Here is a 19,565-nt window from a genome sequence, read left to right on the forward strand (position 1 = left end):
CACTGCTGCAGAACAAGTGCCCCTTCATGGTAATGGTATTCCCTGATGGCAGTGGCATCCTTCAGCAGGACAATGCGCCCTGCTGCAATGCAAAATATGTTCAGGAATGGTTTGAGGAAAATGAGACTGTTGACTTGGCCTCCAAATTCCCCAGATCTTAATCCGATCAAGCACCTGTGGGATGTGCTGGAACAACAAGGCCGATCCATCGTGGGGCCCCGTCTAACGCGACTTACAGGGATCAGGACACCTTCAGAGGTCTTGTGGAGTCCATGCTTCAATGGGTCAGAGCTGTTTTGACGGCACAAGGGGGAGCTACGCTATTACGATGTTACATCTAAAATAAAAATAAAAATCCTAAGAACCACTGGAAATTTAACCACTAGTTTAAAGGATAGGTTTTCTAATTTTCAACCTAGGCCTAATCAAAATGTTGGTTTCAATCATTTATAACCATTCATAGCACAACCTTTACTATTGAAAAATGTAGGACCCCGCTAGAGTACAGATTTTCATTGGGCTTAAATGCAGTCCAATTGATAAATGTGTAAAACAAAACAAAAAACACATTGCATATTCTTTTTGAAAAAAGCAAAATTTCATTATAGTCACACTGGGTGTATATTTTGAACATGTTTTGTCAAAACTCACATTTCATCCAAAACCATCATAAATGTACCACTTGAATATGTTCATTTTGTACCTGCCTTTGTTGGTTTAACTGAGCCGGCCCTTGGATAATTTCATGAACTTGCTTGGCTACTTAACTGCGTCAAAACAAACCAAAAAAGCATAATTTTTGACAGCCCCAATACTAGTCATCTTTTGCAAGGTTCAAATTTGCAAGATTAAAATTGTTTCACAGTAAAAGTGAAATGGACACAGCTCCTACAAATGTCAAGCCATTTGTCATTTGCTGCGTGCATCACACCATGTGCTACATACTACATGTGCGTACTATTGTCCAAGTAAAAAGAACAATGGCTTGTCGGACATAGTGCGTCATCCCTTTGTGCAACTTCCTTTCAGTACATTGCTGGTTGATGATGACCCTGCATATAAACTTTAACCAAAGCCCTACACTCACCATGCATTGTATGATACTCGCCTGGTTGGTGTGCAGTGTTTGCATTTTAAGCTATTTCACAGGATTTAATTAGCCATCCTTATACTTTTCACACCCACTAGTTGATGCATCCTATGGTTTCAGACCTACTAATGATGCTCACATGCTAGCATGGTGTACTAAACAGTGTGCTAGCATTCCAGTTAGGATCCAGCCAATGCCGTTGAGGCTAATCAGCTACGGAGATCTAAGGTCAGAGCGCACTGTAGCACCATGGGTACAACCCTGTTCTGAGTTAAAGAGGACAGCTGCCTTATTTAGCGAGGTACGCGTGTATGTCCATCCTCATTTTTGAAGGTTCTCTTGTTGGGGCAACAGTGGCTATGACTCTTTTAACACGCTGATCTGAGCAAAGATCTTGAGTGCAGGTCCCAGCTTGATGTTCATGGTTCCCATGAGGTGGTCTTCCTTCAGCAGAAGCAGGGCTTGTCCATCAATTTCCTGGGAGCGGAATTCCTCGGCTATCTCAGCACAACCTGGGACACAATGGAAAACAATAAAAAAAAAAAAAGTTTTAAAAAGGCTATACAAGCCTTATAAAAGCCTTTGTGCTGACAATTTGTTAAAGGCCACCTATGGCATTGCCTGCTGCAGTACGTCCATTCCAGTGTCACCACTGTAGGTGACTGTGAAATGGACAGTAGATTATAGGTTTTAGCAACAAAAGTTGTCTAGGGCCCGTTGACATAAAACCATTATTTCTCTCATTCTGCCTCTTTGCGACAGTGATGAAAGCTTTTCTGCAACCACTTTGAGTGCTTGCCATGTTCACTCTTAGTCTCCATTACTGACACTAATGTAGGGAGAACAACCCTGATTTTTCTCCACAAAGTGAGGTATTCAGACAACTGGATACTGCAGGACTGTCTCTCCTCTGTAATCTCTCTCCCAGTGACTCTTTGGGGGGGTGGGGGCCTTGCTGAGATCCTGGATATGTTAACATTTTTCTTCATTTTCATTCCCAAACAATAAAAGGTGTACATTGGGATACTCACCAGACAAAGTAGACGTTCCATCCCAAGATAACGACACAAAGGCATGATGTGAAGATAACCGAATTACTTATTATTTTAGCTGGAGACCATGTCAACAGAGACTGGCCCCCTCCCCTCTATCTCTCTCTCACACACACACACACACACACACACACACACACACACACACACACACACACACACACACACACACACACACACACACACACACACACACACACACACACACACACACACACTCTTCCCTTGTAACTGTCTCACACAGAGCTCGATCTCCAGGACACTAATTATAATTATGACACAATCTTGAAGAAAAACCTCACAAAGGAATGTCTTTGTGCTGAAGATTTCTGAATTAATGTGAATCAATGTTAAATCAGTCCCTAATTGAAGTAACATTTTTGCAGATGTTTGTATGAAAAACTGTATAGCTGTATGATGCAAAATAACAAAGTTACAAGACACCACTTAAATGTATTCATTTTCATGTGGCCATACTACCACCTACAGTCCAACGGACAGAAATCTCTGTGACCACTAGGATTGCAATGGTAATTTGTATTGTGTAGTCAGACTATTACCACTATTACCATTAATTAGTAGTGTTACGGTGGCACAGTGCATTGCTGCCTCACAGCAAGAATGTCCTGGGTTAAATTCCCACCTGGGGCGCTGGTTGGCACTGTGCTCCAGCAGGTTACCTCCCGATTAGGGTCCGCTCTGTATGGAGTTTACATGTACTCCCCACACTCACATGGGGTTTCCGCCATGTAACATCAGTAAGGACAACCATGCAGAACATTGTCATCTGACCATGGACATTTGTAACCAGGTCCCTGGGTGCGTTTCTGTATGCTGCCTGCTGTCCCCCGGTGGAAGGACAAGCCAGGATAGGTCAAATGCAGAGGACACCATTTGAAACGTGTGTTAGTCACCATGAATGTGTGTGATAAAGATTCTCTCTTACAGTTAGTCATACATTTTATGTTCCTGATAGAATTGTTTTCTATGTTTATGGGTAAAAGGTTCACATAGGTCACACAGTCATACTAATATCACAAAGGTTTGTTTAAACCACTAATTGGTTTGAGAATATCGATTTATGAAATTATGTGACTTTTGCGTATAAAGTTAAATTACATTCACTAGTCAGGGAAATATTAGCAGCCAGTTTAAGAGAGGAGGCGCCTAAAACTCCACCTCCTCTGGCTAGTACCCAAACTCCTCCGCCTCTGGCCAGTGTTCCAAGAGCACAGCGACCATTTGCCTCGGGCTGGCCCTCAACTTGAGCTCAAGAAATCTGTTATTTTTACTTATGTTTTCAATGACTTTTAAGTTTTCGCTAAAAGTCTGCGCGCAATTTAAATTGTTTACTGTCTGCTTCAGTTACCCAACTGAAGAATTGTTTTCTTATTTTCCATTTGGTATTTTTAATATCACTAAACCTTGCTGTTTTTGTGACGTCATGTTATTCCCTTTTGAAGTTTTTCACCGATTCACGAAAGAGTCAAGCCTAGCTGATTGAAGTCAGTGTTCCCAGATTCATTTTATTCGACACTCAGCAACGACCTCAGAAGAACACAGGGACCGTTGCCAAGCAGTAATCTTAGATCCGAGTCTGCTGCTCCCTGTTGATCCGGCCACCTGAAATTAAGTAGCCACACCTTGTTGCGGGTCAGGACCTCCTCTGTTCGGTTAACTATCCCGGTTCGGCTGGTTAGCAACCGACAGCTGGACTCTCACAAGGCTGAGCCCAAAAACACCGGCAGATAAACTGGCTGTTCAGCGAGCTGCTGCAGTGGACACACCATTGTCTACAAACTTTGGGGAAATCAGCTGAAACTCTCCACCTCTTACTCTCCAACACGTAAGGCTACTTCCAATCTGCTTCATAGTATGAGTTGATGTCAAATTAACTAAATTTCCCTTTTAGAGAAGTAACTGCCTTTAGCGTGAGTCTTGCCGTTATGGTTTGGTGAGAGCTTTCTACGTCACTATTGTCCCTTAGTTAAAGTTTTGACTTCATTTAAAATCCTGTATTAATTTTCTTTATCATATACGGACATGGACAAATTTGTTGGTACCCTTACAGCTTATTGAAACAATGCTTCATTCCTCCTGAAAAGTAATGATATTAAACGCAATTTTCTCATGTATATCTTGGAAACACCTCTGTGCTTAAACTCCAGCAAACGTGATTTACATCTGAACAATTGAACCACCTGCATTCCCATTCTCACAGTGACTCATTTTAAAATGTCTTCTTCCCATACATTTGTATTTCCTGCTTCCTTTCAATTAAATACACATCCATTCCTCTAAACCCCCTCCCCCTGTATGTACATGCCATCGGTATGTCAGAGTAAAGCAAAGAAACTGAAAAGAGATAAATTACTGCTAGAGAGATCAATTATATTCTAAAATTGCCTGGACAAATTTGTTGGTACCCTACGAAAAAAGAACCCACAATTTTCTCTGAAATAACTTGAAACTCAAAAGTAATTGGCATCCATCATTGTTTATTCCATATTTAATAGAAATCAGACTTTGCTTTTGATTTTTGATTCAACAGAATATTTTACATAATAAAACAAAAAAAAAATGGCATGGACAAAAATGATGGGACCCATGACCTAATATTTTGTTGCACAACCTTTAGAGGCAATCACGTGATTTCTGTACTTCTCAATGAGACCTCTGCACCTGTCAACAGGTAGTTTGGCCCACTCTTCCTAAGCAAACTGCTCCAGCCGTCTCAGGTTTTAAGGTTGCCTTCTCCAGACTGCATGTTTCAGCCCGTTCCATAGATGTTTGATAGGATTCACATCAGGGCACATAGAAGGCCACTTCAGAATAGTCCATGTTTTATCCATTCTTAGGCGCTTTTAGCTGTGTGTTTTGGGTCATTATCCTGTTGGAGGACCCATGACCTGCGACTGAGACAGAGCTTTCTGACACTGGTCAGTACGTTTCGCTCCAGAATAGTCTTGAGTTTTCATTGTGCCCTGCACAGATTCAAGGCACCCCGTGCCCGACGCAGCAAAGCAGCCCCAAAACATAACCGAGTCTCCTCAATGTTTCACAGTAGGTATGGTGTTCTTTTCTTTGAAAGCATAATTTTGTCGACTGTGAACATAGTGCTGATGTGACTTGCCAAAAAGCTCCAGTTTTGACTCATATATCCAAAGGACATTCGCCCAGGAGCATTGTGGCATCAATATGCAATTTAGCAAATTCCAGTTTGGCTTTTTTATGTTTTTCTTTCAAAAGTGGAGTCCCCCTGGGTCTTCTTCCATAGAGCCCACTGTCACTCAAAAAGCAACAGATGGTGCGATCAGACACTGAGTTCAGCTTGTATCTCTTTGGAAGTTGTCCGTGGCCCTTTTTCTACCATTCGCACTATCCTTCTGTTCAATCTGGGGTCGATTTTATCTCTTGCGGCCGCGTCCAGGGAGGTTGGCTTCAGTCCCATGGACCTTAAACTTCTTAAAATTATTTGCAACTGTAGTCACAGGAACATCAAGCTGCTTGGAAATGGTCTTATAGCCTTTTCCTTTAACATGCTTGTCTATAATTTTCTTTCTGAACTCCTTAGACAACAGACAGACTTGCTCTGGTCCATGTTCAGTGTGGTGCACACGATGATACCAAACAGCAGAGTGACTACTTTTCTCCATTTAAATAGGCTGAATGACTGATTATAAGATTGAAGACATGTGTGATACCAATTAAAGAAAACAGTTAGTTTGAAATATCACTACAATCCAATTATTTAGGGGTACCAACAAATATGTCCAGGCCATTTTAGAATATAATTGATCTCTGAGCAATAATTTATCTTTTTTCAGTTTCTTTGCATTACTCTGTGACATACCAAAGGCATGCAGGTATACATGAGAAAATTGCTTTTAATTTCATCACTTTTCAGGAGGAATGACGCATGAAATATGAAGCAATGAGCTGTAAGGGTACCAACAAATGTGTCCACATATGTATTTTACTATTATTTCATTTGCCATATATTTTACAATTATTTTATTTATTCAATTATTTTGCGTGATTAAATTAATCCCATTTATCTAAAAGAAGCTGTCTGTTTGTGTTCTTTAAAAATTTAAGACAGGTAAATGTATCGGGAAAGAAATGCAATCGTTATGAGACAAATCAATTGTAATTTATTTATTTTATTTTCCTCCTAAAGTGTTGCCCCGTTTTTATAAAGTTATTTATTAGGATAATTTAATAGTTTAACAGACCTGCCAACCTTGGGAAAATATTTTGAGTACCACAATAGTGTAACAGGGAGTTAGTTGCATCTCGTAACATGTTTACCAACTAGAGATGCACCGATTGCAATTTTCTTAGCCTATTCATATTCCTGACTTTCCGATATTCTGACCTGCCGATTGCGACTTCCGATCTGCTATACGTCAATGATGAAATACATGGTCTGATCACGCTCACGTGATAGGACAGCTGCACATAGGGACTACCACTGGAATTTTCAGTTATCACAAGAGTGAGATTGCTGATTTTGACACTGTGTGTTTATTATTGTTCATTATTCACTATAGAATATATTCAGTATAGAACATGAAACTGTCTGAGTTCCAATATAATAAAATATAACATGGAACGATCACTCAGTTCCAACAAAATAGAATATGGGACTGTCACCAAATTTCAGTATAATGCAACCTGTAACTCTCACTGAGTTTTAGTAGGACACATAACTAACATGGGAATGTCCAGTTCAAACTTCAAATTAATCTCTTTCATTTTTAAGTGAAAATATACATTTATATTATAGTTATATGGTACTTGCCATTTCAAAATAAATTTAAATCATTACAAAAAATAAAATAAATGGCCGACTCGTCTCACTCTTGTTCAATGGCAATCCTCCTTCACTCACTGTGCATTAAACAAACAATCAAAGCGAACGACTCATTATACTAAGTGACACACTCAAGAACCGAGTCAAAAAAACAACATTTTCTTTATTTCGCTCTCTTTTATGAGCGTGAACTACGCAACTACGTTATATTACATTGGAATCGGATTTGAGAACCAGAACATTTTTACCAGTACAGTACATGAGCGCAGTATCGGGCGTGTAAATTTGACTGGCACAGAATCTGAAAATATATCTGAAACTGATTGTCTGAGCACCAGTCATGGCCGATTAAGCTGAAAGCCGGGCAATGCATCTCACGTAAAAACAACATTTTTGCATAGTTTCAGCTGGCATTTCGTATCTGCGTATTTTGACCAACAATTGAGTGGTTGGTACACAGAATGCATGCAGGTTGGCAGGTCTAGTTTAATAAACCACATAACGCGACATAAATTGGTACCCGTGTGAGGCAAGCGCACTTTTAATTTCTAGTTATAATGCTACACTTGTTAGTAGTCTAGGTTTGGTCACCATGATGTTGCCAATATAGTCTATTATTCAATAACTATCCACAACTGATTTTCCCTCCAGAGAGGGGGGTAAAATAACCAAGGCGTGAAATTGGCTGGAGGTGGCCTTTAAGGTGTCATGCGTAATGTAATGCACATGCCAACCACATGACCCATTGGGTGCAGTTTGCATATGTAATATGTGAAATTAGTCATCAGGTGAATAACAATTAATTCAAAAACATCAATATCCAAATTCCCCTGCCACCCATTCTGAATATCCATCCATTTTCTTTCCGCTTATCCAGATTGCGAAGGCAGCAGGCTTAGCAGAGTGGCCCAGACATCCTTTTCTCCAGAAAAGTACTCCAGTTTTGATCTATAGCTATGATTGCTCCTGCAGGACCTGGGTCTCGTCCCAGTTAGTCATACCTGTGAATACTCACTCGTGGATACAACGCATAAATACCTGAACTCCTCAACTTGTGTCAGCTGCTCTCTCCCCACCCAGAGGTGAACAAGCCACCTGTGAAACATGGCCTCAGATTTGGAGGTACTGAATCTCATCCCATCGAATCAATCTCACAGCGGGTTTGACTCAGTGGGTTCGAACCCGAAAGGGGCCTTTCTGTGTGAAGTCCCCACATGGGTTTACTCTGGGTGCTCCGGATTCCCCCATCCCAAAAAACATGCACATTAGGGTTAGACACTCCTGCCAATACCACTGAGCAAAGCATTGGTCAAAAGATATGGAACTGGTCCCTGGGTGCCGCTACGTGGCTGCCAACTGCTCCTAGATACGCAAGATACTAGAATGGGTAAAATGCAAAGAGTAATTTCCCCCAGAGGGATTCATAAAGTATACATATAATGAAGTATACATATATACAACTGCAATGTCATGGCACAGCTCACCTGGCAGAGAGCGGATGAACCTGTAGACGTTTTCCACGTTCCACTTGCCAGGGTCACTTGGTAAGAAGCTCTGAGAGAGAAAGGGGTACAGGTCAGGGGGATCATGGATGGCAGCATCATAGCTGGAGGCGCGTGAACAACGGCTGGACTGCTCCTGGGCTGGACAGGTTGAATTTCCTGAAGACAAACTACCAGTGGCTGGTTTCTGCATAGACACAGGCTTCTGGAGACGAGAAGAACAGAGTTAAAAAAACTTAACTTAATTGGATTGTTTTTGTGAAACATTAAAGATGGACCAAAACAGAAACATCAAAATATAAAGAAACAGCTCTTGTAAGCATTTTGAACTGTACAAAAAAAAAGGTAGATACATATCTTTCAATAATCGCCACCTGTTTAATCTGTTGCTCAGACAATCGGTTTTTTTGATAATTATGACGTCATTGGATACACTCGTTTACATACAGCCAGATAGATCAAGCCATCAAATTGAGAAGCCATAGCCAATGGCTTTACCTACTTAATTTCAAGTCACGTCTGTAGGTTAGTGAGCAAGCTCAAAGGTTAGCTAATTGGTCTAGTTAGTTAATTGTAGTGGCTAATGGTCTACCCTCATTAATTAGGGCATGACCAACTTCCACATCCTACCAGTTCAGGAGATGAGAATCTCTAGGGATAAAATTATGAGAACCGAACAGTAATTCACAAATAAATTGTAGATGAATGCTGAAATGGGTTCAGGGTCTGTAGATGCAAAACATCAAAACTGACTTATGGTTTTGTTCCATCTTTAGAGGAAATAATTACAGGTTGCACAATTTAAACATAATAAGCAAAAGATAAAAAGCTATAAATAAAAGGTGGAGTGATGAAAGGTTTGGATGTTTTTCGAGATTTGGCTCTTAACAAGTGACTCAGTGAAAAGATTTGTTCAATATTCTGACTATTCGTTTGTTTGATGCCTCACAGCAAGAAGGTCCTGGGTTCGGTTATCTCCCAAATAGGAGCCTTTCTGTGTGAAGTTTGCATGTTCTCCCAGTGCTCACATGGGGTTTCCCTCACGTCAGTAAGGACCCCCACCAAAAACATGCACACATCATCGTCTGACCAGCGATGGACACTCATCACCAGGTCCCCGGGCGCGTCCACAAAGGCTGCCCACTGCAACTGGCTGTGCCCCCGGAGGAAGGACAAGCCAGGATGGGTTAAACGCAGAGGCCTCATTTCACTGGCCACCATCCAAAGCATGTGCATGTGTGTGTGTGCATGTGTTGTAGTGTGGTTTGCTGTGACGATTAAAGATTGTTCTTCTTCTTCTTCTGATTGCAATTAGTTGGCATTAATTAGCTCCAAGCTACGTTTCAGGAAGCACTTGAGCTCCGATAGCAAGTTGGCGCTTGCTCAAGTGACTATCATGTATTATCGCCGTTTTTTTCCGAGAAAGCTTTTGTGACTATTACATGACGTCATTTAGCAGATCCTATTGTCCAAAGCCACTAACAATAAGTATATTTGTCACAGTATCAAACCAATTGTATGTCACAGTAAGCTAAGCATTCTCTAGAAAGAAGCAGTTCTAATCGAGTTTGTATTACACATTTGGTTTGAGTGTAAAAGCTAAACTCAGACATGAGAATGGTTCTCACCTTATTTTTGGACTCAAAAGCTGAACATTTGTGGTTCCGGTTTATGCCCTTCTGCTTCTTCAGGTTATCCACGGTGGTTTTGCGGTTTGGGAAGAGACCCATTCGCCTAGTACATCCCACATTGTAGCTGGAACAGAGGGTTGGAAGTTCAAGTTTAACTCCAGTAGGATCTTTTAAGGCTTACAGTTATATTTCAGATAGAGGTAGGCAACACTGCACATTCACATTACAATTGATATAGAATGCCATGTTAGAGATGCATCATTTGCATTTATAGGGTTGGTTATCAAAATTCAATAGTTTATATTAAGGTAGACAAAATTAGAATGATAATATCAAGTATCAAATCATTCTGTGGTGTTCAACACCCAAGTAGTTAAACCTTTCACCATCAGTAAGCAGTAACAGGCTTCAGAAAGTATTCTGACCTTCATTTTATCACACTGTGAAAACTAAAATTTGCCATTTTTTGCCCATTAATCTACAATCAATTACCCATAATGACAAAGGGAAAAATGTTTTTTGAAATTTTGCAAATTTCTTACAACTCAAAAACTAGGTAAATAAATATTCAGACCCTTAATTCAGTACTTTGTAGAAGCCCCTTTGGTTTAGTTTATCCCATTATTCTTGGGAGATCCTTCTCAAGCTCCATCAGATTGGATGTGAAGTGTCTGTGAACTGCAATCTTCAGGTCTCTCCAAAGATGTTCAATGGGGTTTAAATCTGGGCTTTCACTAGGCCACTCAAGGACAGTCATTTGTCCTGAAAGGCGAACAATCGCTCCAGTCTGAGGTTGCGTGTGCTCTGAAGCAGGTTTTCTTCAAGGACCTCCTGTATTTGGCTGCATCCACCCTTCCCTTAATTCTGGTTTGTTCCAAACTTCTTCCATTTCACAATTATTGTTGCCAGGATGCACCTGACCACAATTTGGAGTGCCACAGCAAAGGGTCTGAATACTTATGTAAATAAGAGTTTTCAGTTTTTGATTTTTAATACATTTGCGAAAAATTCTGTTTTCACTCACTCACACACACACACACACACACACACACACACACACACACACACACACACACACACACACACACACACACACACACACACACACACACACACACACACACACACACACACACACACACTTCTGTTTTGCTACCCAGCTTTTTTTTTATCAAGTGTCCTCTAAGTAGTAGTAAAATAAAAATGACATCTAAAGCTCTGGTCAGCGATGTAAAGCCATTTGTAGGAAGAAAACCAAAAGAATACATGTCAAAAATAAAACTGAATGGTAGTCTTTTTTTCTATCCTACAAAAATAATAAATGTACTGTACCGTTTAGCACAGAGTGTAGAGCAGAACCTCTTGGAACCTTTAAAGATGTGGGCAAAATCAACTCTGCCGCAAAGCTCGCATGTAAGCATGGAATCCTGCTTGGCTTTGAGCTCTGAGAGGCCGCATACGAAGAACACAAATAGGTATTACTCACATCATTGTCTAGTTTACATATGGGGAGATGGCATTGATACTGGATTACTTAGCTAAACAGTATTTGCTTTTAATGGATACTACATGTGTCAATTTCACTACTGCGTTTGTGGTTCAACAACACTTCTGACTAGGGGTGTCACGATTCCACTTTCAATTTTAAGGTCACATTTTGATTTAATGTTATGTATTTTTTCCAGCACTGACGGCTATGCCACTGTTAAGCCCCTTTCACACATAGTTCCCAGTAAATTACTGGTAACCTTTCTGGCACCGCAAGTGAGTTTCACTATTCACACATGCAGCTACATTCTGGAACATTTCAGTCTTGCACCTTTTCACAGATGCCATGATAATGCTGGAATAGATGGGACAGTCCAGCAGAAGTCACCTGGTGTGGTCCCGGTCCATAGCCATGTGCCGGAGAGCGACTGATGGAGCAGCAGCTCATTCACATGCACGCACAAAGTTAAACGTAAATATAAATTTATAAATGAGTAAAGATGGTTCGAGAGAACCCCGATGCATGCTCGCCGGGGTGGGATCTTTCATTCTGATTCATGGGATCTTTCACCACTTTCATTGCACCGCAGGGTTTTGCAAGACCCAATGAATCTTATGCGAAGTTGACATTTTCAAGTACAGAGTGAGAAAAGCGAAACCAAACAAACTGCCATTTGGAAAACAGTACCGTTCATTTTTTATTTTATTTTTAATGTTTAGGCTATTTTGGAAAACAGTAAAGTTATAAGAACCTTTTGAATAGGCCATTAGATTTTATATATATATATATATATATATATATTTTTTTTTTTCTCTCCAATTTTACTGTTGAATCGGAGAACACAGATGGTTGGTGTAGACCCCTCTGCGGAGCCAACCGCAGCTCGCCTGACTATGAACCAAATTTCATGAAAATCGGTTCAGAGCCAGGCGAGTCGCAGTCGACTCGCGAGGGGCCAGCACAGTCCAGCGCACACTGCATTTGTTGACCGCCCCAATATGGTGACCATGTCAGACAATATTACCAACAAAAATACGGGGAGAATTGCTTGTGATTTTGAAGTTCGAAACCCAACTAATTTCGATCGATTTTCGATTTAGAATACGAATCGTGACACCCCTACTTCTGACCAATTGGTTGACATATCACAAAATGGAAGTGGCAGAATGTTTTACTGGATATGTTCTTTACCTCAAAGTCCATATAGTGACACTCACTGGAAAAAATGGGTGTGTGGCAGTATTTGAACGTAAAGCAGATTTGTTGACAATGGAATGGATGTATTGCAGCAGGGAGTTTCATCTGAAAATGTTAATATCTTAAGAACACAAAACAAAAATAAATAAATAAATAAATAAATAAATAAATAAATAAATAAATAAATAAAGCGTTGACTTTTATAGTCAGTGACTAAACGCTATAATCTGTCCCCTAATCAGGGGCTCCAAATAACCTGAAGTGAAAGTGGGAAATAACAAGTTACATTATATAAACTGAGGACTTTACCAAGTGCTGAAAGGTCCTCCATCTCTGAAGCCATCTTTAGGCTTCCCCTTTCCAATTGACAGCTGGGTCTCGTCAGGCTGTCAATGGCAAATGAAGGACGCTCCACCTGTTAGCACATTATAGCCGTTAATCAGGAGAATCCTAAAGGGAAGAAAAGAGGAATGCTCCCAAACTGGTCAAAATTCTACTTCATGTGGCCCTGATTATTTTTCTAACTGTTAAAATGTAGTTGGCACACGCCAATGTAGCCCACTCATACATTTTATGTACTAATAGCGTTGGAATCAAGCACATGAAATTATGAAGTAGCGTTTAGTTTGCTTATTTCTCAACTAAACCTGTCATTGCCTCATGCGATGACTGTTACCGATTCCCAAAGCCTTTGTTGCTCAGTCTGTTGCATGTCCCCCCCCCCCCTTTCAGTCAGCTCTCCAATCTTTGCTATAACTACAGAATTTCATTTTCCCCATTTCCCTAGCACTCATAGATTTATTCAAAACCTTGCGTTGATGAATGATTTGGCAGGCAACTTGCAGTACACTTGTAGATGACTCGGAGACAGCGGCCCATAGGTTGGTGGAGGGCTGATTATTATTTATGATTATTTGATCATTTTAACATGTATTTTTCCGATGACCTGCTAGATACCACTAGTCAATTTACAAATCTGGCTAGTACGCACACGTCTTGGGTGGTGATTTTGCGCATCCAGATTATTTGTGCACAAAGTCAAAACATTTCTATGCAGATATTTGTGAATGAGAAACGAGGCATTGTGTGTGTGTGCAAGGGAGTCAGAGCTAGGGAGACAAGGAGATATCATCGAAATATCAAGCAGCAAGATGAAGCAGCATAATGTGTTAAGCAGTCATCATTTCAGATCACAAACATGAAATGCCAATTTGACGCCCAATACCATTCGGCGTGCCTTGCATCAGTTTTACCGCATCAATAGAAAAATCTACCGCATTTGGCACTGGGCAGGTCGAAAATTTGATTATTTGCTCATATCACCCACTGATTATAAATTGTAACTGCTTCCAATAAAAGTGTGGCTGGATAAAGCTATTAACAACTTTCTGCACACAGTCGGGAATGCAGTCAAGCATACTCCACTTAAAACAGGCCTGATTATGAGAGGTTATAGAGAGCCACTGGTCGAAATGCTCCAACCGAAGCTTTGACACAGAGTGAAGACATACATCAGAAAAAACAAATTCTCAGTTGTCTAATACAATTTCAAATAATAACAAATAATACAAGATCAATCAACAAGATTATTGAGACCACATTTAGGTCTCAATAATTATCTTCAGTTTGATACTCAAAAGATTGCATCGCTTGCTCACTGAAACCGAATTATCTTTTTGGGTTCGTTGCTGGTAGTTTGCTGCTGCTAGTATGTTGTCTATGTTCACAAAATTGAGATTTGAAACTCAAGAAAGCCCATGTTCCTGGCTGCAGTCAAAGAGTCACAAACGAAACAAACAACTATTTTGCAATTCTTGGAGTGATACCCAAATCCCAATTTGTTTAAAAAGGCTTATTCAGTAGGAATTGTATTACTACTAAATTATAGGCTGCATCAAGCTAAGTGTTAGTAATCTGAAACAAAAGTATTACATTGTAATGTTATTACAAGCATTTACAAAAATGTTCATAAAAAAATACTTAATTTAGCGGTTAAAATTAAGAAAAAAAGGATTCCTGAACCAAGGTTTTTAAAACAATTAACATTTTTTAAAGAGGCTTTGTAGAGGTCAGCACCTGACATACAAAAATGCAATCAATGTTTACAGACACTAACCATCAAAAATTATATATTTGTGTAACCTAACCCTAGTCACTGGGATCTACATGGCTCTTGCTTCATCAGAATAAGAGACCTATTACATTACATTGCATGTAGCAGACGCTTTTATCCAAAGCGACTTACAATTGTTCAAACACCGACGGACGCAGCCATCAGGAGCAATTAGGGGTTAAATGTCTTGCTCAAGGACACTACAGCATGCTAGCAGGAGTAGCCTGGGATCCAACCAGCAACCTTTAGATTACTAGACGACCAGCTCTACCTCCTGAGCTACCATCCCCAGCTACCTATTACGCTTCTTTTGTTTGACAATTTTCTTGCTACCACTAATAAGATACCACATTATGCATTCTAGCCATACTAACATATGTCTATACCATCCTGTTCCAAAATGGGCTGGTTTCTCTGGGAGAGCCACCTTCTCGAGGCTCGAGTTCTGTGAGCCAATGGCGTTTGAGCATGGCTTCCGGGTTTCACTATATTTTCACTGATTTCACCTTATCAGTGTACCAAAATCAAACAAATTTGAGGTGCGAAATAAGCAATCCAGTTGCTGAATCTCCACTCATATTTGACCTACAAAGCCTAATTTAAAAGTTAGTTCCGACTTTAGTTGCCGTGCTCCAAGCTTGTGGGAGACAGGGAGACCGTAAACCCACCGGGACTCTCGGGCGCGGGGATTTTGTTTCATAAACGCCAGAACGGGCCACCCCACCACCACGAGATGCAGAAGGACACGCAAGCCCCACAGACCTGCCCAAGGGGCAGGTGACAACAGCGGCACGCCGACCACAGGGCCAAGACCCGAACCCGTAGTCTATCTACTGCATACTTTTTTTTAGAAAGAAACAAATACAGAATTATTTTAAATACTTACATTTCCGTTGTCTGATGTTACTTCACGGACAGTTATTTTATCTTTATTTTTAAATATTTGTTTGTTAAGTCACCCAGATGGGGGGGTGGGCGGTTCTAATTCTACTGAAGCCCAATGTGACGTAGGGCTTGGCTGCAAATGTGAAGGGGTTGTTTTCTAAAGGTCCGCTCAAAAACAAAAACAAAAAAAGACAAAAAACTGTGAGTTGTATTTTTGCAGTTTGTGTGTTAGTAGGCCCACAAGAGACCAAAATGTAAGTGCACAAGCACTGAAAAAGGGAGTTTTTCACAATAGGTCCCCTTTAAAATGATGGTTTAATAACGTATTTCCAAATAGTGACCGGGGCCTTTATTTACCTCAAATGCAGTGAACCAGGCCTTTATTGGAAGCAGACTTATATTACGGTCAGGCTTTTATATCTAATTTATATCTATTCAATGAATATATTTAATCATATTTTACTATGAATTTTAAATCTGGGTGGCATGCCTTGCAAAAACATGTTTAAAAAACAGAGCGCTAATGTCTACCCTAAAAGTTGCACTTGTGGTGGTCGTCAACAGAGGAGTCTGAGTGTGCCTTGAATGCACCACTTCCTGCTTGGAGTACTGGAGCGGGAGAGCGTCAGAGTGTTTGTCCCAAGAAGCGATCTGCTAAGCAGCAGTAGGAAATTGAGTAAATTAAATAAATCTACAATAACAACAGAACTGTTTGGGGTGGAGCTGCCGCGCTGTTCCGGTGGGGAGCTCTGCCCCTCAAAAAATCGAATAAAAACAGTTTGTCAGATCATTTTTTTCCCAGTCTTTATTTGAGGCAGGCTTGTATTTGTTTGTGTAGACAACGCCCTCAACATTTATAAGAGGCCCGGTTTATATTTGAGGAAATACGGTATATCAATATTAATGGCCTATAAATGATGCTTGCACTACCTTGACAATTGGGAGTGTTTCTTTTTGGAACAAAAGTTTTTTTTAAGCATACTTTTATAATTTTTTTTTTTTTTTTTTTACTACCTAACAGTTTTTTTACTACCTTGTTTAAAATCCGAAAGCAGATTTATTTCTATTTTACATGGGTCTTCCACATCCATTTCATTTTAATGATAATTGATTCTGACACAGAGAAAATGAACATCACGTCACTGAACCACTTACAGGGAAAGGTCGGGCACCTTCTTGGATGACAAACCCCCCTATGAGGTGAGTGAGGACGTGAGGTTTCACTTTAGGCCGCGGCTCTTTGCTCTTGCCATCCTGCGGTATGCTGACAGTCACCTTGGGCACATTGCTCCCATTCCCCGAGGTCATGGCTGGTGCCAAGCCCACATCTGGACGCTTCACATTCACCCCCTCGGTAACGCCCTCACCTGCGGAAGACAATACGATTTTTAATGGTATAAATTTAACACAAAGAATAGTTCACTGATTTTGACGGGAAACTTTCATCCATCAAAATCAATAATTGTTAACGGCGAATGAAAACAACTTTAGCGCTTTTGATTGGCCGGATATCAAAACACTAAGAATCAGCAAATGGTTACTATAATTGTTAATTGGGAGCAAAAAAACCATGTGAACAAGTTGCTTACTTTTACAGCGCAGAGCATATTTTTCAATCACTTGTTAAACAATGGGTCTCGGCGGAGTGAAGCACGCCGCTTTGTTCCGACAGCTCCAAACAGCCGCTTGCCTTTATCTTCCGTGCGCGGTCCGTGCGTTTCTTTATCTTTATTTTTTTACAACTCGGCGTACAGCATAAAAACAAATGCAGAGCGAACTTACAATAAGACCCCTGCAGTAACTTTTAGACGCCAAAAATCCAAACGTTTAGCTCATGGACAACAGCACCCGGGAGAGTTGTCCCACTCTCCACATGTATGTTTGGAGTCGAAAAAACACAATGAGGAAATATACCGCCCTCCAATTGGTCCGAGAACGCCAAAGCGCCCGTCCTATCGTAGCAGGGTTCCGAACATGACACCTTCCGATTGGCTGAATGACCTCAGGAAACAGCCAGACATGTAGGAGGGGCTTATTTGTTTACCATTCATGTTTTGTTTACGTCAGTTGGCTCTCGTGGGTTTAATATCAACTTTAAACATTTATTTTTGACATGACATTAGCCATTTCGGGGACCGTTTTGAAGTTCAAGATTTTGACCTACACCAGGGAATGCATTTATTTGCTTGTAAAATGTTAGTTGCGTTAAAAAAATAATTAAATCTGAAGTTAATGATACCAGTTTTTATACTGTACAATGAAGTAAAAAAATTTCTGAAAACGTATTTAGGTGCTCTGGTAAAATATTTTTTAGGTATATATTTTGTTGTGTATACTTGGGTTTGGTTTTCCACTTTGTTTATTGCAATTGTTTTGTTAGTACAGTGGTACCTCCACTTACGACTAATTAGTTCTATAAGAACGGTCGTATGTTAAAACAGTCGTACGTCGAAGCAATTTTTCCCATATACACCGTGCCCATATTTTTCTATGATTTCCTTCTTAGTTTCATTGAGAATCATTGCCTTTTGCTTTTTCCCATCATCCTTCTTAGGACTCATCATGAAGGGTGAAAATAAACAAAATACACAGCACATACACAGTAAATATGAAAAAAATATCGATAAGCCACGAACTACGTGCACATGTGATGTAGGTCCCCTGCTGACTGACTGCTGACTAGCCGGCCGGCAACACGCCAACTGCAAATTCCACGATCATATCTCGGAGCAGTCGGTCGCAAGTTGATACAAATTTTCACGACTATTGCTACTCGTATCTTGGATTAGTCGTAAAGTAGATGCAGTCGTAAATCGAGGTACCACTGTATCGCCTATTATTTTTATGTAGGCTGTTACTGACAGTGCAATTTCTCTTCGGGGATGAATAAAGTATCTATCTATACCGACGCAGACAAACATTAAACATACACAGAGGAATAGCATTAACGTGAAATTATAAGGTAGGATGAGAAATTCAGAATTATCTTTTAACTTTTATGGTCCCCAAAATTAGAACATCATTTTATAACGATGTAATAACAGAGCCATGGCTGCCATGTGTTGGGAAGATGACGTCAATGATAGCAGAGAAGAGGATAAATGAGTCAGTGTGCACTTAAAGTCAGTATCACAATTGTGAGGGACCAAGTGAGATGAGGCACAATGGACACAGGCAAGTAGAACATTTTATTATTTTTGTACTCAAAGTATCTACACTTTTATCGCAAAAACAATTTGAATGGAAGGGGATAAAAGGAAGCTAACTAGGCAAGGTACAGATGTATACTAAAAAGTTCTATTGCTTAAAAAAATAAAGCTAAGTGAGCAAACCTTCTTCCGGCTGCCTGTACTACAGAGAAATCAATGAGAATGAATGATAAAGTAGAGTGGTTCTTGAGTGAGTACAGTAGTGTTGGACTGCCCTGAGATCAAATTCAGGGATAGGTTTGTTATTTTTTTCAACCAATGCCTTATGAAACTGTTGGTTCCAATCATTTATAAGAGTTGCGTTATCACAACACAAAATATTGACAGTTTCTCATCACAGCCAACAGAAACAAATATTTATTAAGTGTGAAAGCAATACCCCATCACTGCCCTCTAACTAAGAGTTAAAAAAAAGTTTTTCTTTTTTTTGTATATTAATCCCTGAGAATCTCATATTATATAGCTGCAACCAGGTAAAATGTTCAGCGATTTGACAGAAAAATAAGAAAATTCTGCCAATGAAAATTAGAAATAGGTTATCTTTTATTGAGAAAGACTGTGTACATAAAATAAAAAAAGAG

The 19,565-nt window shown here is 40.1% G+C and overlaps 1 protein-coding gene across 3 annotated transcripts; it reads right to left on the reverse strand.

The window, feature by feature from the left end:
• Nucleotides 1–368: 368 nt before the first annotated feature.
• On the reverse strand, nt 369–17,660 carry phc2a (polyhomeotic homolog 2a). Of its 3 annotated transcripts, none has more exons than XM_080015982.1 (7): nt 17,558–17,660; nt 16,931–17,142; nt 13,087–13,192; nt 11,424–11,535; nt 10,089–10,215; nt 8,443–8,512; nt 369–1,602 (listed from the first exon to the last, which is right to left on the reverse strand). In XM_080015982.1, the coding sequence occupies exons 2-7, from the start codon at nt 17,081–17,083 to the stop codon at nt 1,448–1,450; spliced, it is 723 nt and encodes a 240-aa protein (XP_079872108.1). In that variant the 5' UTR covers nt 17,084–17,142; nt 17,558–17,660; the 3' UTR covers nt 369–1,447. The 3 variants fall into 3 exon arrangements, with proteins under 3 accessions (XP_079872108.1, XP_079872106.1, XP_079872107.1); XM_080015980.1 differs by having other exon boundaries at nt 8,443–8,665; XM_080015981.1 differs by lacking the exon at nt 17,558–17,660 and adding an exon at nt 17,365–17,498 and having other exon boundaries at nt 8,443–8,665.
• Between the last annotated feature and the right edge of the window lie 1,905 nt (nt 17,661–19,565).

Source organism: Zeus faber (genome assembly GCF_960531495.2).
Source record: "Zeus faber genome assembly, chromosome: 15".
In the NCBI taxonomy this organism is placed as follows: domain Eukaryota; kingdom Metazoa; phylum Chordata; class Actinopteri; order Zeiformes; family Zeidae; genus Zeus; species Zeus faber.

Coding starts and splice junctions, on each gene's coding strand:
- phc2a (XM_080015980.1), bottom strand. CDS start 17,083: ATGACCTCGGGGAATGGGAGCAATGTGCCCAAGGTGACTGTCAGCATA. Junction 10,216..11,423: donor TCTACACTCTGTGCTAAACG/GTACAGTACATT, acceptor CCTCTGTTCCAG/CTACAATGTGGGATGTACTA. Junction 8,666..10,088: donor CTTTTGAGTCCAAAAATAAG/GTGAGAACCATT, acceptor TCTCGTCTCCAG/AAGCCTGTGTCTATGCAGAA.